Below are 17,289 nucleotides of genomic sequence, written 5' to 3'. Positions count from 1 at the left end.
TTTGACCTTTGGTCCTCCATTTAAAGAGAGTGATTTTTTAATTGAGTAGGCTGAGAGCTGTTTTTGTCTGTGAAGCACCCCTGCAAGTGTGATTATTGATAGATAAGCATTGCCAAAAACTCAGGACTTCTTTTGCTGTTTCATTCTCTTGCCATCTGGACTTCTCCCAGACCCCACTTAGCAAGTTGCATTAGCAGCTCTCTTTTTCTGACTACATTCACTGCAGCTTTCCAAAGCTGGTGAGGTATATTGGAACCTACCATAGAAGCAGTTCCTGAGCTGCAAAGAGCCCAATGCCAGCAGCCCAGCCTCTTGTGCTCCACAATTTGAATACAGCAGAAAAATCTCAAAAGGTCTCTTCACTTGGCCAATCTCAGCCATCAAAACTTTCCACTTCACCCTATGGGAAGACAACAAACAGCTATCATGCAAGTTTGGAACATGTGGGAGCCCAAGGTATGTGCAGCTCAAAGTTTTTCCATTATGACAAGGGAAAAAATATCTATCAAGAGCAAAAAGAGGGATGAACAAGAACTCCAACAGAATGAACAACAGTTTGCAGCAACAGCATTATAGACTCAGTGTTCAAGTTACTGAAGTTCACCTTTCAAATCTCTGTCTTGATGACAGTGATGATGATGATGATGATGTAAGGGTCTCCCATCCACTTGCAAGGACTCCTTAAACAGGATCTGAACTTATATTTTCAGCTAGTCTATTTTGGACATCTCCCAAATTTGCTTACCGCGTATTTGATTATGCAATGTCTGTATTTGCAAACACAAATCAGATGATCAGCTGAGCAGTCTCTGAATCTGTGTGAACAAGGGCTGAGTCTGAAGATGCTCAAAGTGGAGATGACCAGCCAAACATTTGATCCTAAATGCTTCTCACTTGTGTTTCTAGCACTGAACATCCTTTTCCGTGCACTCTGTCTTCCTAGTATTCGGCAATTATAAAAAGTCCACTGCTACACTGCAATGCAAGTGCAGAAGAGAGAAAACTGTGGATGACAAAGAATATTATTTTCTCTCTTCTCCAACCTCTCCACAAATACAACATACCACATAGATAAAATTCCCTACACTATAATCTTAGGAACACTTGTGGCAACTTATAGAAAGATTGATATAAGAGGCATCAATTTTTTAGGAGTAATATCTTTTATTGGACCAACTCCATGGTTGGGAAAGACTAAAGCATTCTACATCAGGTTCCTGCTTTGCATTCAAAATTGTGTCTAAGCCTATCTCAACCATGCAGCTGGTTCAATAAAAGATATCACCCCCCAAAATCCTTGACTCCCACAATTTCTGGACCATCATGGCTACAACCTCACTCCAACACTACCAGAAAAACTGATTGTCACATGGGCCTGATTTTTAAAGGTTTTTAGGCACCTAAAATAGAGATAGATGTCCAGTGAGATAAGTGCCCAAATCCTAACTTACTCAGGGAGAGCTGAAAACCCCACAAGACAGGTGTTTTCATCTTTAGGCACCTAAATATCTTTTAAAATCTGGCCCATGATACAACTTTTCTCCTGTTGCTAAATGGCATTAAAAGGCAGCTAAAATGCATGAGACTTCATAAAATAACTGTGGTTGCCTTGGAGATGTTATACCATTACTAATGGTCCATCTGTCTGATCATGAGTGGATGGGGAGAGGGTCCCCACAACAGTGAACAGCAGACACCTGCAAGACTCTTAATATGTGCTGCACACAATGAAAACTCAAGGGCTTGGGCCACAGACACAAAAAAAACACTCCAAATTTCCTATGTTTTTAGGCTGATGACCTTCCTCATTTATGTCAGACTATGTTAATGGAATATCTACCTAATTAATTAATTAATTAGTTAATGAGTCTCTGACTAAACATTCTCTGGTAAAAGGATGCTGCTTATATTGCTCCACCTTTTCTTCTTATAACCTTCCTCTTCCCCTTCTGAGATTTACCTGCCTCTTACTTAAACCAGCACAGTCTTCTGGTCCTATTTGTTTCCCCTACCTCTGTTTCACCTAAGTATGTCTCTAGCATTTCATCCCAAATCACAGAGGGTTTTTTTTTTATACTGTAGGGTCACTTTATCTGAATAATATTTCAGAAATATCCAGCACCAAAACACAATTGCATTACCATTGCTATATGGTAGAGTAACCAGGGACCTCCAGCAATGAGACATGATTGCTTTGCTTTCCTTTTATATTACACAATAGCCTCCAGGACTCTGCAGCACTGAGGTAGCTATAAATGCATTATCTCTGTCATATCACAGCACAACATCCAAGACCATTCAGCAATGAAACATAACTGAATGACTTCCCCTATATTGTACAGTATACTATGCCCACTGTGTATTAGGTCCGCCTGCTGAGAGACCCTGCACTGTTACCTCCACTGAACTGTAACATGCCTCCTATGTCCCATAGCTCTAAGGCAGACAAGGTTCTTTGGGTGAATCTATTCTCTTTTATTAAACCAACTTAAACAGTTGGGGAAAAAAATGTTTAGCAAGTTTTTGGGTTTAAAAATCTTTTGTCAGGCTGAGGAAGCCGCTGCAGTTGGTGTGTACTCTTCCTGGATGAAATGAATAGTAAAGAAGCCAGAGGCTGGGCTGCATGCAAGGCAGGCAGTCAGTGAAAATGTAAATTGAGGAGTCAGTGGGTGAGAGACAGGCGGGGGGAAGGGGGAGGAATGTAGCAGTTAAATAGTGGAGAGGTACCTGGGGAGTCAGATGTCAGGCAGGTTATAATGTGTCATAAATCCAATGTCTATATTTAGTCCATGATTTTTTGTATCCAGGAGGTTGATGAAGTGAAGTTCATAGGCTTGTCTCTGAGAAGTGTTTTATAAGTTCCTTTTGAGGATTAGAACTGAGAGATTGGAGAGAGAGTGGTTTTCTTGTGAGAAATGTGCCCCCACAGATAATTGGGTATTCTTGTCTTTGATAGATTTCTGATGTACATTTATTCTGGTGCGCAGTTGTTGTTTGGTCTCTCCTACATATTTTCCATCAGGGCATTTGGTGCATTGGATGAGATATATTACATTTCTGGAGGTGCAGCTGTAAGATGCAGGGATGCAACATCTCCACCACATTTCCTGTCATAGCATGGTCTGGATCCATTTGGTGTGTTCTGGGCCTTAGGAAGTTTGCTTCTGGGGGTGAGGTTAGCGAGGTTCGGTATTTGTTTGAAGGCTAGCCAGAAATTAGAAATGCAAAACCTGCCAACGCATCTCCACCACCCCCACAATTACTACACCCCACAACAGAGCCATCAGCATCCCTGGATCTTACAGTTGCACCTCCAGAAATGTAATATATCTCATCCAATGCACCAAATGCCCTGATGGAAAATACATAGGAGAGACCAAACAACAACTACGCACCAGAACGAATGCACACTGGAAATTGATCAAAGACAAGAATAACCAATTACCAGTGGGGGCACACTTCTCACAAGACCACTCTCTCTCCAGTCTCTCAGTTCTAATCCTCAAAGGGAATTTACAAAACACTTCTCAGAGATGAGTCTATGAACTTCACTTCATCAACCTCCTGGATACAAAAAAATCATAGACTAAATATAGACATTGGATTTATGACACATTATAACCTGCCTGACATCTGACTTCCCAAGTACCTCTCCACTATTTAACTGCTACATTCATCCCCCTTTTCTCCCCTCACCCGCCCCCCCAGCCTGTGTCTCACCCACTGACTCCTCAATTTACATCTTCACTGACTGCCTGTCTTGCATGCAGACCAGCCTCTGGCTTCTTTACTATTCATTCCATCCAGGAAGAGCACACACCAACTGCAGAGACTTCCTCAGCCCGACGAAGGGTTTTTAAACCCAAAAACTTTTTTTTCCCTATTTAAGTTGGTCTAATAAAATATATCAGATTCACCCAAAGAATCTTGTCTGCCTATGTCCTTAGACCAACACGGCTACAACCTACACCCCCATAGCTCTGAGTCACACCTGCACTACCACTTTATATCTCATCACAGCAGGGAGGAACCTTCAGCATTAAGTTATATTATCACCATTCTATATAACAGCAGATCATCCAAAAACCTCCAACACTGAAACACTGCTGTACTCTCTCCATCATATATTACAGTACCACTTCCAACACACTCTAGCACTGAGACTTGACTTCCATTAACTCCACTACACAGCATGGCAGTACAACACCCAGAATCTTCAAGAGTGATAAGCAGCTTTGCATCATGCAAAAAGAGGTACAATGTTCTACCTAAAAGCACTGCCCAGGAATTCCCCTGGTAAAGACCCTCAGTTCCAATATCTAACTGCAGCAAGTTTTCCAATGCCATAAATAATGTACCTTCTTTGCTTGGTCCCAGGATCAAAAACAGAGGCTATTCAAAGCCAATTTAATTTTCGTAATGGAATCAGGAACAAAGCCTTTTGTATATAAAGCAAAAGATAGATCGTTGTAGCTGGCTTTCAGATAAGCCCAGCTTGGCAATACCTTTACTATCGATTTTATGTCAGGGTAGATCTCAGTAAATTGGCTAATATTACTACACTTCTAAATAGAGGCATTAAAGCTGCTCACACACTTGGAGAAGCTGTCAGAGCCTTACACATCTCTGGGCAACTTGCAGACAAACAAAACATTTTTGGATCTGTAAAGAACCTGAATGCTCAGTTCAAGAGAACGCAATGACCTGTATTGCCCTGGTCATTTCTAGAGTTCATTGGTATTCTCAGCATTACAAAACTTCTGGCTCCTCTGTTTCCCTCTGTTAGGAAAAGGTCTCCCCACTTCTAAATAATCCTTTCTATTTAATGCCAGACCAGCTCCAGCAAAGAAACCTGCTGCTGGATCTGGAGAAATTATGCTTGAATACAAACAATAACAGCTTCTTGTGTTACAGTGAAAAGAGAGGGAACATTCTTGTACTAGAGAAAGTGGCTGAGGGACCCTCGAGGACTGCCTCTGATCTGCACCCAGAGCACTGCTGTGAAACACATTCTGCCCATTCACTCCTGCTCCATGGCCAGCAATTCCCAAAAAACAAGACACTGCAGCTACCATGGAGCAGCCCTGAGTGCACACCAATAAGCACACCTGAGACAGACAGCTTAAGTGCATGTGCTCAGGGCTATCCTAAGGAGGCTACCAGTACATTGCCTTCTTTTTAAAGAACCCATGTGTGCAGAACAGGCCAGGCCTTGCAATAGGACTTCCAGACATGGCACAGGCAGTGCAGACATGCCATTAATCATGCTTTATTAGGCAATGCATAGACTCATGCACATAGTCACGCAAAGCAAAAAAAATGTGTGGGCAGAAGGGTTTCCCACTGGCTAATGTTGTGTGAAAAATTGTGTGCATCATCAACCTAAAGTAACACTGGTCCCAGTATCTATTTCTCCTTCTAAAAGAAATAGCCCATAATATCCTGAATTTGGCTAACCACGGTTCTCTGGGTAAATGAGGTATCTTCTAATAGACCAACTAAATAGTTGGAAAAATTGTTATTTGCAAACTTGTGGGCACGAACACCTTTCTTCAGGCATAGGGCGAGTCTGCTGGTGCTTGTGTGAATTTGGTTAGACACTTGGGTCAAAATTACATCCAAAGTGGTCACCTTACAGAAGCACTGCTACCAATCCAGACAGTGGAGATGGGGGGAGCTGGTGTCTGGTGTTCTCCAGCCTCCTCTCTTTGCTGTTCTCTTCCTGGAATGCTTTCACCAAAGACTGGTCTGAACTGTGGATAGGGGAAAATGGACCAGCAGCTTCAGCACTACTAGTCTGATGATGAATCACACTGATCAGAGAGGACAATACCATTCCAAGGAGCACTTTTCTGTGCATGGTACACGCTTGAACTGAGTGGTCCACTTGAACTGAGTGGGTTATAGCTTGGCAACAGGGATGAGGATTGGTGGGAGAGGCTGAAGTACGGTGTTTTGTGGTTCCTGCCTCCCTGAAAAAAACTGCAGTGCTAAGTTTTTGCTGACATAAACCTCTAATTTTGCTTCAGCAATGTCCTGAGGAAGTGAGTTTCACTGGCTAGCTATATAAACTGAATACTGAATTTTATACTACTCAACTGTTTGGTCCTTGCCCTTCTTTTTATTCCCAACTGTAAAGTAGCACATGGAGGCAGACAAAAACTTGAAAACAATCCCAAACCATCCAAAAATCCAATTCTTCAGCCTAGTCTTTCTCTTCCTGACAAGTAGTTGTGCTAGGTCTGAAGATCCAACAGAGAAATGTGATCATGTACTGGGCAAGGAGAAGGTAGATCAATATGCAGTGAGTCAGTTTTGCACTATCACACACCCCAAGCATGTTTCATCCTGGGTCTGTGCAGATATTTTTTTTTAAGTTTAATTATAAAGGGGGAAAAAAAACCCAAATAATATTCATTTAAAGGTCTCCAATTCCAGCCTCTTTTTCTTGTTTCCAAAAATTTTAAACAGCCCAGAATTGCTTTCCATCTTTTAGATGCCTTTAAAACATATGCAATTATCCCAGCAATTATTTAATCTTTTCATTAGGCTAAGGTGTTAACATCAATGTCTTGGCGGAACTCCAGTTGAGCTAATTATCTTTTAACTACTTCAATACTACTGTAATTTTAATTAAAGATAATTGTAACTCCATCACTTCAAACTGTTAATTAGTATTCAAGCAGACTGTTAAACAGTTGCTGTGTTCCACTCCAGAGACAGCTGCATCTGAGTGATGGGTGGAGGGAATTACAGTTTATACCAAGTGACTAGATATTTGTGGGTGCTGCTGTATCAATCTGGCTTTTAATACATTGAAATGGTTCTGAAATCTAGCTGTGTTGGCCAGCAGGGACTGGCTACATTCTAGAAGGGGCAATCACAGTCCAGGCTGCAAGAATGACATTAGAAATTGACCTTTGAGAAAGTAACTGCTTCCCTGCTACATCAGTAAGAAGATATTTTGAGTGATACAGGCCTGCCTGGAAACAAAGGGAGCAGGAATTAAAAATAGGAAGTAAAAGGATCAGAGGCCTGACAATTAAACTTTTAAGTCAAACTGCTGACCAGAACAGGAGTCTTGGCTGGGTATATCCATGGCAACAAAAGGTAGCGCCAGGGAATTCAAGGGAAACAAGAGCAGGGATCTGTTGCTGGAAGTCTCCACAGAAGCTAATCAGGCATCGTAACTAAAAGCCTTCAGTGTACTTACCCCCAACTCCTAACAGGCAGGCAGGAGAAAAGAAAAATGAGCACAAGGAAGGCTCTAAATCAACAGGCATGTGGGCTCACCTCTTTTTTTTCTGCTGCAATTCAGACCCCTGCTGCACCTCAAAGAACCCTCTTGTTCCCCCTACCTTGTATATTCTAACACCCATGGGAATGAAAAAGCAAATGGAAGATTAAAGAAAGGGAGATTCAGGTTAAGAGCCAGGTTTACTTGATATTCTTGTCTGCCTGTTCTTCCTCTCTCTGTCAGAATACCCCTGAACTCTGCCCAGGCTGGAATGATGAGATGATCCTGTGATACCATATTGTTCTGAACATAAGTTGGCCTTTTCCCCCCCCTCAGAAAGAACCATAATCAACTTACACACAGGTCGACCTATGATTGAGACAGTGACCTGGCACAGCACCAACAAGGAGACTTTGTTGTCCTTATGGGTGCCACAGGGGTCATCTACTCCATCATAATTGCTGTGATGTGGCAAACTCAGCTCATGAGGGGAAGACGCACAACAGCTGGGTGATCCAAATCACCACCTGAGTTCCTGGCGATCTCACTGGTTTGCTTCACTGGAGTGGGAGATGGCAAAATAGGAACTCGGAAATCCTTGGAACCTGGTGTCAAGTAGAGGCTTGCAGACGTCTGTCTCAACTACAGGTTGCCGGGAGCTAAGAAGCCTTGGGTCCCCACCTCTGGAACGGTCCATGTGGCGGGTCACCACTGGAGCCGCAGAGCCAGGAAACAGGACACAGGTGAGCTGATAGGAAACTATGCAGGATTCAGTTTGGAGCCTTACCCATGTTTCACTGAAATTGGTCAAAACCAACACTGAAACATTTCTGATGCAACAAGTTAACATTTTCCAACAGAACACAGTTGTCAGAAAATATTTATACAGCTACCGCGTCCTTCTTCCCCATAGCTCCTCAAACACTAGACAATTTGAATTTGGGATTATTTACATTCAGGGTTTGGCTCTTCATGTCATAAGAAGTCTGAATCCAGAACTGCACTTCAAATCTGTCCTTTTGATAAGAATCTGTCCCTGCTCAAACCTGTAAATAATTTCCATTACATTAAAAATATCAGCATTGATCTGTATTGCTGTGGAATTTTAGACTGAAGACAATATGGTGAGCCTGGGGCAAAACTGCCTCTGGTATAGAGGATGCTTTTTTCTTATTTTAGAATTTTTGGAGGGCAAATTCTTTCCTTGGTTGATTCTGCTGTGGCATTTTGTAAGGGAAGTAACAGTTCGAGGAAAAAATCATTTCCCTAAAACTGAACCTGAGAATGGGGAGTTGACATATATGTAGGGTCAACTTATACTCAAAACATTACAGTAGCTAAAAATACCTGAACAAACAATGAAAATGCGACCCCTGTCACTATGATAAACCCCCAATATTATTTAGAAAAATAAGCCCATTTCTGAAGCTGTATTTTGGACCCATAGATGTTTGGCATATAATCTCAGTACGAGTGAGGGAGACACAGGGAAAAAAGGGGTATCCTCACCCTATTAAAAGTTTTGGAGGAATTGTAACCTACACTACATTATACGTTTCCTTCTGTGCCTACTCCCTGGGGAATGAGTCTGACAGTCATCAGTTTCAGAGCCTGGGTCTTTAGCTCTTCCTGTTTCAGTCCCAAGTGTCTGCAGAAATAATGATCTTGAGAAGGGAGAAGAACAGACATTGTTAAAACCCAATGCAGTGAAGAAACTGACCCTCAGTGCTAAGTCTAAATAGCTGCAGGCAGATGATCTTACCAGCCATCCTTTTCATGTCCAACTCTCAGAGGGATGACTATGTCCTGGTTTGTCTCCACGTGCCGGACTTTGACTGCGAGTCCCTGGAGAAGAGGAGCAGCTCCAGGTAAGTATATGGCCAGCTCCAACATGCAGGACTCTGAGCTCCTGGGCAGGACAGGGCTATGGAGACTGAACTCACATCTATCCGAGGGCCTGGTAGCATTCAGGAGAAGAATGTCTCCGGCTGGAAAGAAGGAGAAAAAAAGTGGAGAGAGAATATAAAGAGAGGAAAAGGAAGGGAGAAAGGACAAGAGAGAAGGAAATAGGATAAATGAAAGGAGAATACATTTTTAAAAAGTGAAAGAAGTGTTTGAGTGAAAGAGCAGAGAAGAAAGGAGGAAAGCAGAGAAGAATCAAAAGGTAGTAAGAAAGAAAAAGGAGAGAGGATGTGATGGATAAAATGGTAGTTAGAAACTTACTTCAAACACAGATAAGAAAATAAATATAAGGGTTCATTTAGCTGTGTAGAGGGCCTGAGTATCATGAACACTCGCCCTCTAGTTAGAGTGGCATTTTCTGATCTGGATGGGCATAAAACTAATTCGTAAAAGGGTTGGACTGGGTCCCTCTAAAGTCAATAAGAATTTTGCTAAAGATTTCAACAGGAGTGCAACTGTACTCACAAGAACAATGGTCATGGGCCATATCCTAAGAGGTGGTGAGTACTTGGGAGCCTAACAACACCCACTAAAATCAAAGGGAGCTGCAAGTGCTGGGCAACTTGCAGGAAAGCCTTGCAGGATGATCAGTAATATGCTGATTGCTGCCGATTGTCCAGCAGGTTGAGTACAGATGTACTTCCCCTGAGCAGGCCTAGGACCTGCATATCCAAGTAGCCATATCAGGAGTGGTAGGACCATTGCATTTCTCAGGATCTGGTTCTCTATGGTAATAGATACACTGTGCACTAAGGATACAAAATAAGTTATTTACCTTTATCTTTGGGCCTTTGAGAATATATCCCCTGCATTTCAAATGTGTGTGGCATAAAACCCTCCTGTTGTCAATATATCTTGCTTCATACCACACAGCATTGTGAGCAGGGCTTCCACACTGTAGGTGCTAGATATAGCTATGTAAGATTCTCAGTTCCAGTGTGCGACACATACACAAGAATAACTGATGGATTTTTTTTATAATACATACAGTTCTTAGTGGGATGTCTTCTAGGGTCTACAGTGGGATTCCATGTAGGCAGGTAAGTTGAGTTCAGCAGTTTGAGAAGGTCAAGGATGGATGGTCACAGACATGTGTGTATGTACATTTGTATACTTTTAGGAATGAACTAGAATTCTGCCTACCTTCTATGTCTCCAATAGATGAACTGTTCTCCAGAAGCTGTTGCTGCTCCTGTGGCACCAAGACACCCACTGAAGATAATACCCAGTCTGGTTTTCTAGAGGCACCCACAGATGTTATCCAAGAGCAGCCTGACCCAATGTTACAAGAAGTCTCTGTAATAGAAAACAAAGAGAGAACATTTCACTGGTGCTTTAACTAGCTCCAAGAAGGACATCAGTCCAAGATGCTAACGAGCAGATCTAGTCAGTCTGGAACCACCTCCGTAAGACAGAAAGAATCAAAGGAAAGACCTGGAGATTCTGGTATGCCTACACCATGTAGAAGGTTCTCTTGGGGGAGGATATGCTAGAACACGCCCCATCCACTGCTTCTACTCACATCCCCCAAACCCAGAAATGCAGTGGTGAAGCCACTCAAGGGATGTCTCCCAAGACTGCTACACAGCATGCTGTTCTTGAGACCTTTATGTCCAGCCACAAGAGAGTACCTCTCCCCAGAGCACATTTCTCTCTCACATTTCCAGGTTTGATGTGTGCAACTCTACCTGAGAGTACCAGGGGTGTGGTGTGGACATTCTTTGTGGTGTGGACATCCAGCCAGAGAGAGTAAGGGACAACTCAGAAAAAAAATGCATGAACATCCTCGGCTGATGCAAAATAGTCTATTTTCACACTGATGGTGCAACACTTATTTAGACTAGCTGAGCATCTGACCTACTTGCAAGTATAACGCTCAATGGGGAGACATCCAAGAGAACTGTACCAGAATGGAAACAGCCTGCATGAGGTAGAACAGAGGTCACTTTAGGAACAGGAATCAGGGAGACAACCTCCTCTCCATGTGGGACACAGAACTCCAAGACAAGAGGAGAGAAACCCTCCCAGTGTGAACACTCCAGTCCATGTACATTCAAAATGTTAGAGCATTCTGGCCTAGATATTTTTCATAACCAGATATTATAAACCTGAAAAGAATTAATTCACTGCTGCCTCATCAGTCTACTACAAGCTCCATAGAGGGACATCAACTGCATAATTCTCTCCTACACACAAGGAGATGAAAAAATATGATGGGCTGATATTCCATTTGGGATATATTTTTATTATTATCATTATAAATTAAAATTACCAGGGTATATAATATATATTTTATATATTTTAAATATGCTATATAAATAATAACAACAACAGTAGTAGTAGTAGTAGTAGTAGTAGTAGTAAATTACAGTAACAATTAAAGATCCCTGGGGCTCTGTGTGCATGTGACTATATTACGTATATGTGCACAGTAAGAGATGACGGATTTCTATTTGAGAGTGCTGACATTCCGTATGAATAGCATCCTATTCACTGTTTTTTATGGAGAGAGCCATTCCTAGGCAAGAAGGAAAACAGTTTTTATGGAAGGAATTAAGATTATTAGGGTAACAACAACAGATGGGTGAACAGGTAACCAGAAGCAGAGCAGGACTCAAGCTTCTTAAATGTGAATCTTCTTACTTTTTTGCATTTAAATCCACAACCTTAACCATATATTAACTAAGAATTTCCAGTGGGAGGTCACTGTGCAAGAAGTAGTATTTACTATACTATCCAGAGTAGATAAGCATTCATCATTTACAAATGAATTGTGCTAGAATTACATTTCAAAAACTAATTAAGACTGTAGGTAAATGCACGAAACGTACAGAATGTTAATATACAACTGTGTAACCCTGTGGTGCACCTCAAGTTGTGAATTCACACCCACTGATCAGCAGTTATACACTGGAGCCAGCAGTAGGACTGATCATGCTCTTAATTGTTCACCTACTTGTTTAAGCAGAATGGAGAGTATATACTCATTATCAGTAGCAGTAAATATTTATATAAAGCACATATAGGCTGCATCCAGACAAGCGTGGCTGTGCAGTATGTGGCACCGCAAACGCATCTGCGGCACCATATGTTCTCCATGCTGCAAGGGCACGCTGCCCATTCATGTGCTGCTCCACCTTTTTTTCCATGGACTTTTTTGACCTCCAGATATCCAGGGCCCAGGGGTTGAAATAACCCATAGAAAAAAAAAAGGTGGAGCAACTTACGAACGGGCAGTGTGCACTGCTCAAAAGCCGAGCCAGGCCACCTAAAGCTGCACTGTGGTTGCTGGCCAGGCTCTGCGCAGCAGAATCGCTGCTGCTGCAGCCCCAGGACCCCACCGTTACTTGTCCCTGGGGAACCAAACATCCACGTTTGTCTGGATGCGCCCTATAGTGTATTTTGTATACACTTCTCTGTGTATATACAAAGAATACACAACGAAGACAATCTCTGTATCTGTTGTGCTACAGTACTATGTCTAAGACAGCTAACTGAAGATTCACTAACAAAAAATCCAAACCGCTTTTCATAAAGATTTTTTAAAGACAATGTTTATGAAAAATTATTGCACTAAAAAGTCTTACCAACTCTTGAACATGCAATCACAGATATTAGAGCAAGTCAGTTCCTACCTTGAGATATACAGCCATACAGCTATGTATTATGTTTTGTTTTCATTTATCTGATCTGGATAATAAAGTAAATACAAGGGACACCTGCACAGTGACAAACAGATGGTTTTTCCCACCTTGCTCCAGATGTACAAAGGTTCTGTGTTGGGAAGTTTTACTGTCTGAGAGAAAAGTAAGAAGCTTGCCTAGAAAATAGGAATTTGGATGCACCTGACATATGAGAAGGGCCTTCAAGGGCTAGATGGAGAAAGATGATCTGAGCTGAGGTGTGAGGGAAATGGAAAGGAATATCTAGGATCATTTACACGGCAAGGAACAGTTTGATGTATATCATATGGTTGGACTGTTAGACAATGGTCATCCTGAAAGTAGAAGTGCATCTGTACTGCAACTGACACACTATGGCAACAGAGGTGGGAGCTAATTCCATAGTTGGTAACATGGAGCTGGATGTGTGGCTTGGGAAACCACCCTTGGATCAGAGCAAGGGTCATTTCCTGTGTATGGATCTCCTTGTTCTGCATAGGCCAGGAGATGCAAAAGCAGTCTCAGACCCAGCATGTATATGTCCTGACCTCAAGGGTTAAATACTAAGGGGAATATGACATAAGTTTACAATTTATTTATAAGTGGATTTTTCTACAGCTCATCAAAGGCCCATGTCCTGCTTGGGGGCTAAGGGCAATCTTGCTTCTATCCAGTCAATGGCCTGTTTGCAATGAACTATCAGGGGAAGTGCTTTGGACAAGCCATTTGTGAGTTACATCATGTTTAAAAGTTGCAAGTGTAGCAGCCTCACCTTTCAGAGCTTGGGTTGAGTCCCAGGTTTGCGATCCTGCTGTTTTGATTGGTGGAGCCCATCCACCAATCAGGAGGCATCAGGAGAAATAAAGTCACGCCCCTTTCCTGAGGGGAGGGGGAGAAGAGCTCTCTCAGACCTGATTGAAGACTGTAAACTGTCAGGTCCGGAAGACTTCAGGGGTGGAGACCTGGAGTGTATGAAAGGAGCTGCCTGCCCAGCAGAGGGGCAGATGCAGCGAGGGACTCAAGAAGAGCAGAGCCAAGAAAAGCTGGGGAGCTCTCTCCCAGTGGGCAATAGGCCCAAGGCTCCTGAGGCTGCCACAGGAGGAGCAGCCTTGGGAGCGGTGCGAGACCACTCGGGCTGTTGACAGCACATAGGGACGGTGCGCAGAGACCCGGCCCTGGGAGTGATGCGAGACTGCTCGGACCCATCCCAGTGCACAGTCCAGGGCATGGAGCCCAGGCTTTGGGAGCCACAAGCGGCAGCTTGAGCCTGCAACCCTGGCAGGGCCTTGGGGCCTGCAGTGAGGCAGCTCATGCCTCATCTCCTAGCAAGTGGCCAGGTCCCACGGTGTGCAGGGAGAAGCATGGGCCCGAGCCTTGGGAGCCAGGGAGCAGCGGAGGCTGCTTGGGTTAGCGTGAGGCCGAGACAGGGCATGGGGAAATAGCAGTGCTGCAGCATGAGGCCCAGCACCCAGGAGCCAGCAGCAGTGGTGCAGCAGCTGAGAGGAGCTGAGCCCTCAGTGCCCAGACGGGGCACAGGGTAGAAAGGAGCGCAGCAGCACAGGAGAGGCCTGGAGAGGCACTCCAGCAGAGGAGACCCCATTGAGCTGTGCCCTGACCACTGCCACCTGAGGGAGCGTGAGTCACTGGGCCCTTGGGTCCCACAGGGGAAAGACGTTTGGGGCAGGCAAACCCAGAGAAGGGGCTGGGTGAGCAGGCCCCCCACCTAGTCAAGGCCCTAAGGAGAGGGGCCCCTGGTGCTTCCTGGACACCCAAGGGACCCCACTGGAAGAAGGACTATTTCTTGCCATGGGTCAGGGACTATATTAAGGCAATAGAAGTTATTAAGATTGTTCATGTTTGCACCTTACATTTTGCGATTGAAATGTATTGTGATGTTGTAAATAGTGTTATTTAGGGTTTGACCTTGGTTATTGGTTAGTGTTCGCTGTGTAAATATATGTATATGCTATTTAGTTTTATGTTTATGTATACTATAACTCAATAAATTGTATATAGTTAAGAACTTTGGGCTTGGGCTAACTCTATTGAGGAAAGAGGGATCTGCTCGAAATTCTGGCATCCCTCTCACTGCACCCCCTCCTGCCTACCCATCCCATTCTATTGAGAATGGGGCACACCTTTGGGTGTACCCGGGTTACTCTTTTTGTCTCCTTAAATCATTGTTCAAAACAAAAACACAAAACCTGGAACCTTTCAACTTCAGAGGAATGGTGTGAAACTTAGACAGGGCTGAATTTAAGGATAAGAAAAGAATGTATGATCCATAGAAAAAAATCCCACTGTGGTTAGCAAAAGAACCTCCATATCCTAGTTTAAATATTATAAGTCTATGCTGCCTGGCTGTTCCCAAGTGAGCATTCACATACATATAATACAAATGTATCATGGACCTTGGATTCCCCTTTCAGTCAAATATTGTATTGTAAAGCCCTCCCCTTCCTGCCCCCCAGCTGTGTTTATCAAGGAGTCCAGGGAGACAAACTTGTAGATATTTGATTTTAACATTCTGCAAGTAGGAAATTGAGAACAGACACTTGCACTTTCTAATCTTACCTCCTTCATTTCCTGGGCTTGATTACCCCAACACCCTGGTGTGGGGGCAATGTACAGAAATACTGCACAAGACCATTGCATGAGGGCACTGTATAGAAATATTGCACAAGACCATCCCTGCCCCACAGAACAAACAAGTGGTGAATGGCACAGAGAGAGGTATGCAATGACTTGTCCACAGTAGGTAAGGAACAGAACCAGGTAGAGAAATGGGGTCTCCTGATGTATTACTCCACTAGCCAAGGAGTCCAGTGTCTAAGAGAGGGATCTATCAACCTTAAATGTGTGCGCACACAGGTACATATGCTCCCACGGCCTGCCTACACCTTGAAAAATTCCTGTCTAGCCATATGCACGCAGGAGTAAGGACACACAGGAAAAATGTATTCATAATGTATTTTAAAAAGGGTTGGATGTGGAACAGTGGGAATTTGCTTGTGGTAGTACATCAGGAGAAATGCTGTGCAAAGGGAATTAAAAATGGTACGTTGTAGAATACATAACATCTAGCTGCTCCCCTGCTTACATCCTTTCTGCAAAACACCTTTGTGAAGACTGCAAAGAGCAGAGCTCACTAACATAAAAAAATTAGCATTGATTCCCACACAAAATCATCCAGAGAGATCACTAGTGTAAGTAGGGATGGGTGAGGAGGGCACAAGCCCCAGGCACAGGTTAAGGTGGGGTGCTGGAACTGAAACTGGGGGATGCTGGAATCGAAACAGCTAAGCTGCTAGTTCAGCAGCTATGAGCTTGGTCCTTGTGGAGAGGAGCTGGGAGCTGCACAGTGCTGTGAAGGAGGCTCTCTAGTCCTAGTAGATAAATATTGTGGGGAAAAGAAGCAGGGGGTGAAGACAGAGAGCATCCCTACTTCCTGCTGAATTAGGGGATTTATTTCCTCTCTCAGAATGGCACTTGGCAGCATCTTTGGTGAAGCAGGGAGAGAGGTTTAACTCTTAGCTGGGGGATGCCTTCCCCCATTGCTGTCAGGACCCTAAAGCTGCCTTGACTCCAATATGGCCTCTCTGCAGAGCTGGAGCAACACAGCCGTCAGGACCTAAGAGCCCTCTCCCTTCACCGGTTGGGTCCTGAACACCACCCAGCCTCAAGTATTCCCTTGGGTACCTCCCCCCCAATATGCCCAGGGCAACAAAGGAGCTGACTGAGATTGTACCTGGCCCCATCACTGTAGAATCTGAGCATCTCTTAAGCATTCAAAATAGAATACTTTTTTCCATTTCATTTAGCAGGAAAAACAACTTGATTAATTTACAGATATGGGGGTTTCATTTCTTTATGTTTGGCTTTGCTAAGGAAACGTGTTCAGATGAGCTCAGGTGAAATAAACAAATTGCTTTCCTTGAAAGAAATTTACATGATATGTGAGTTATGCATGGAAACAAGTTCCCTGAACCGAAAAGAAAAACAGAACTCTTTTTGATGTTAACAGTTGATGAGTGTTCTGCTAATGACGGCACACCCAAATCAAGTCAAGAGGAGAACTGTTTCTTGGCAGACAACTATGAATTCTGTTGCAAGGATGCATTAATGAAATACTTCTGAGGGCATGTTGGAAACAGGAGATAGGGAAGTAGAGAGCACCAGCCAAAGAGGAATTACAATAATGCTATTGACTTAAAAATATGATTCATTTTAAGGGTAAATATGTCCAGTTCTGTAGGGAACATCTGGCACTTGGTGGAGCACAACATGAAGCTGCTTTGATCCAAATGATGGAAGCAAAGCAAGAAAGAAGAAAGCAGCGTGCTGTAAACTTGGACTCCAATTCAGACAACGCATGGATCTGTGAAATTTGTAACAAGTTGTGTTGCTCTCAAATTGGACTTGTTAGCC

The 17,289-nt window shown here is 43.4% G+C and overlaps 1 protein-coding gene across 1 annotated transcript in view; it reads right to left on the bottom strand.

The window, feature by feature from the left end:
• The window catches only part of LTK (leukocyte receptor tyrosine kinase), a 183,602-nt gene that overhangs the window by 77,837 nt on the left and 88,476 nt on the right, over positions 1-17,289 (bottom strand). The window contains exons 3-5 of the mRNA XM_019496461.2: positions 10,343-10,495; positions 9,000-9,225; positions 261-400 (exon numbers count right to left, since the gene is read on the bottom strand). Of these exons, the coding sequence (XP_019352006.1) occupies positions 261-400; positions 9,000-9,225; positions 10,343-10,495 (519 nt within the window). The remainder of the gene's footprint in view (positions 1-260; positions 401-8,999; positions 9,226-10,342; positions 10,496-17,289) is intronic.

The sequence above is a fragment of the Alligator mississippiensis genome, chromosome 2 (assembly GCF_030867095.1).
Source record: "Alligator mississippiensis isolate rAllMis1 chromosome 2, rAllMis1, whole genome shotgun sequence".
In the NCBI taxonomy this organism is placed as follows: Eukaryota; Metazoa; Chordata; order Crocodylia; family Alligatoridae; genus Alligator; species Alligator mississippiensis.
Note: the sequence above shows the minus strand (reverse complement) of the source record. Positions and strands in the feature narration are given on the sequence as shown.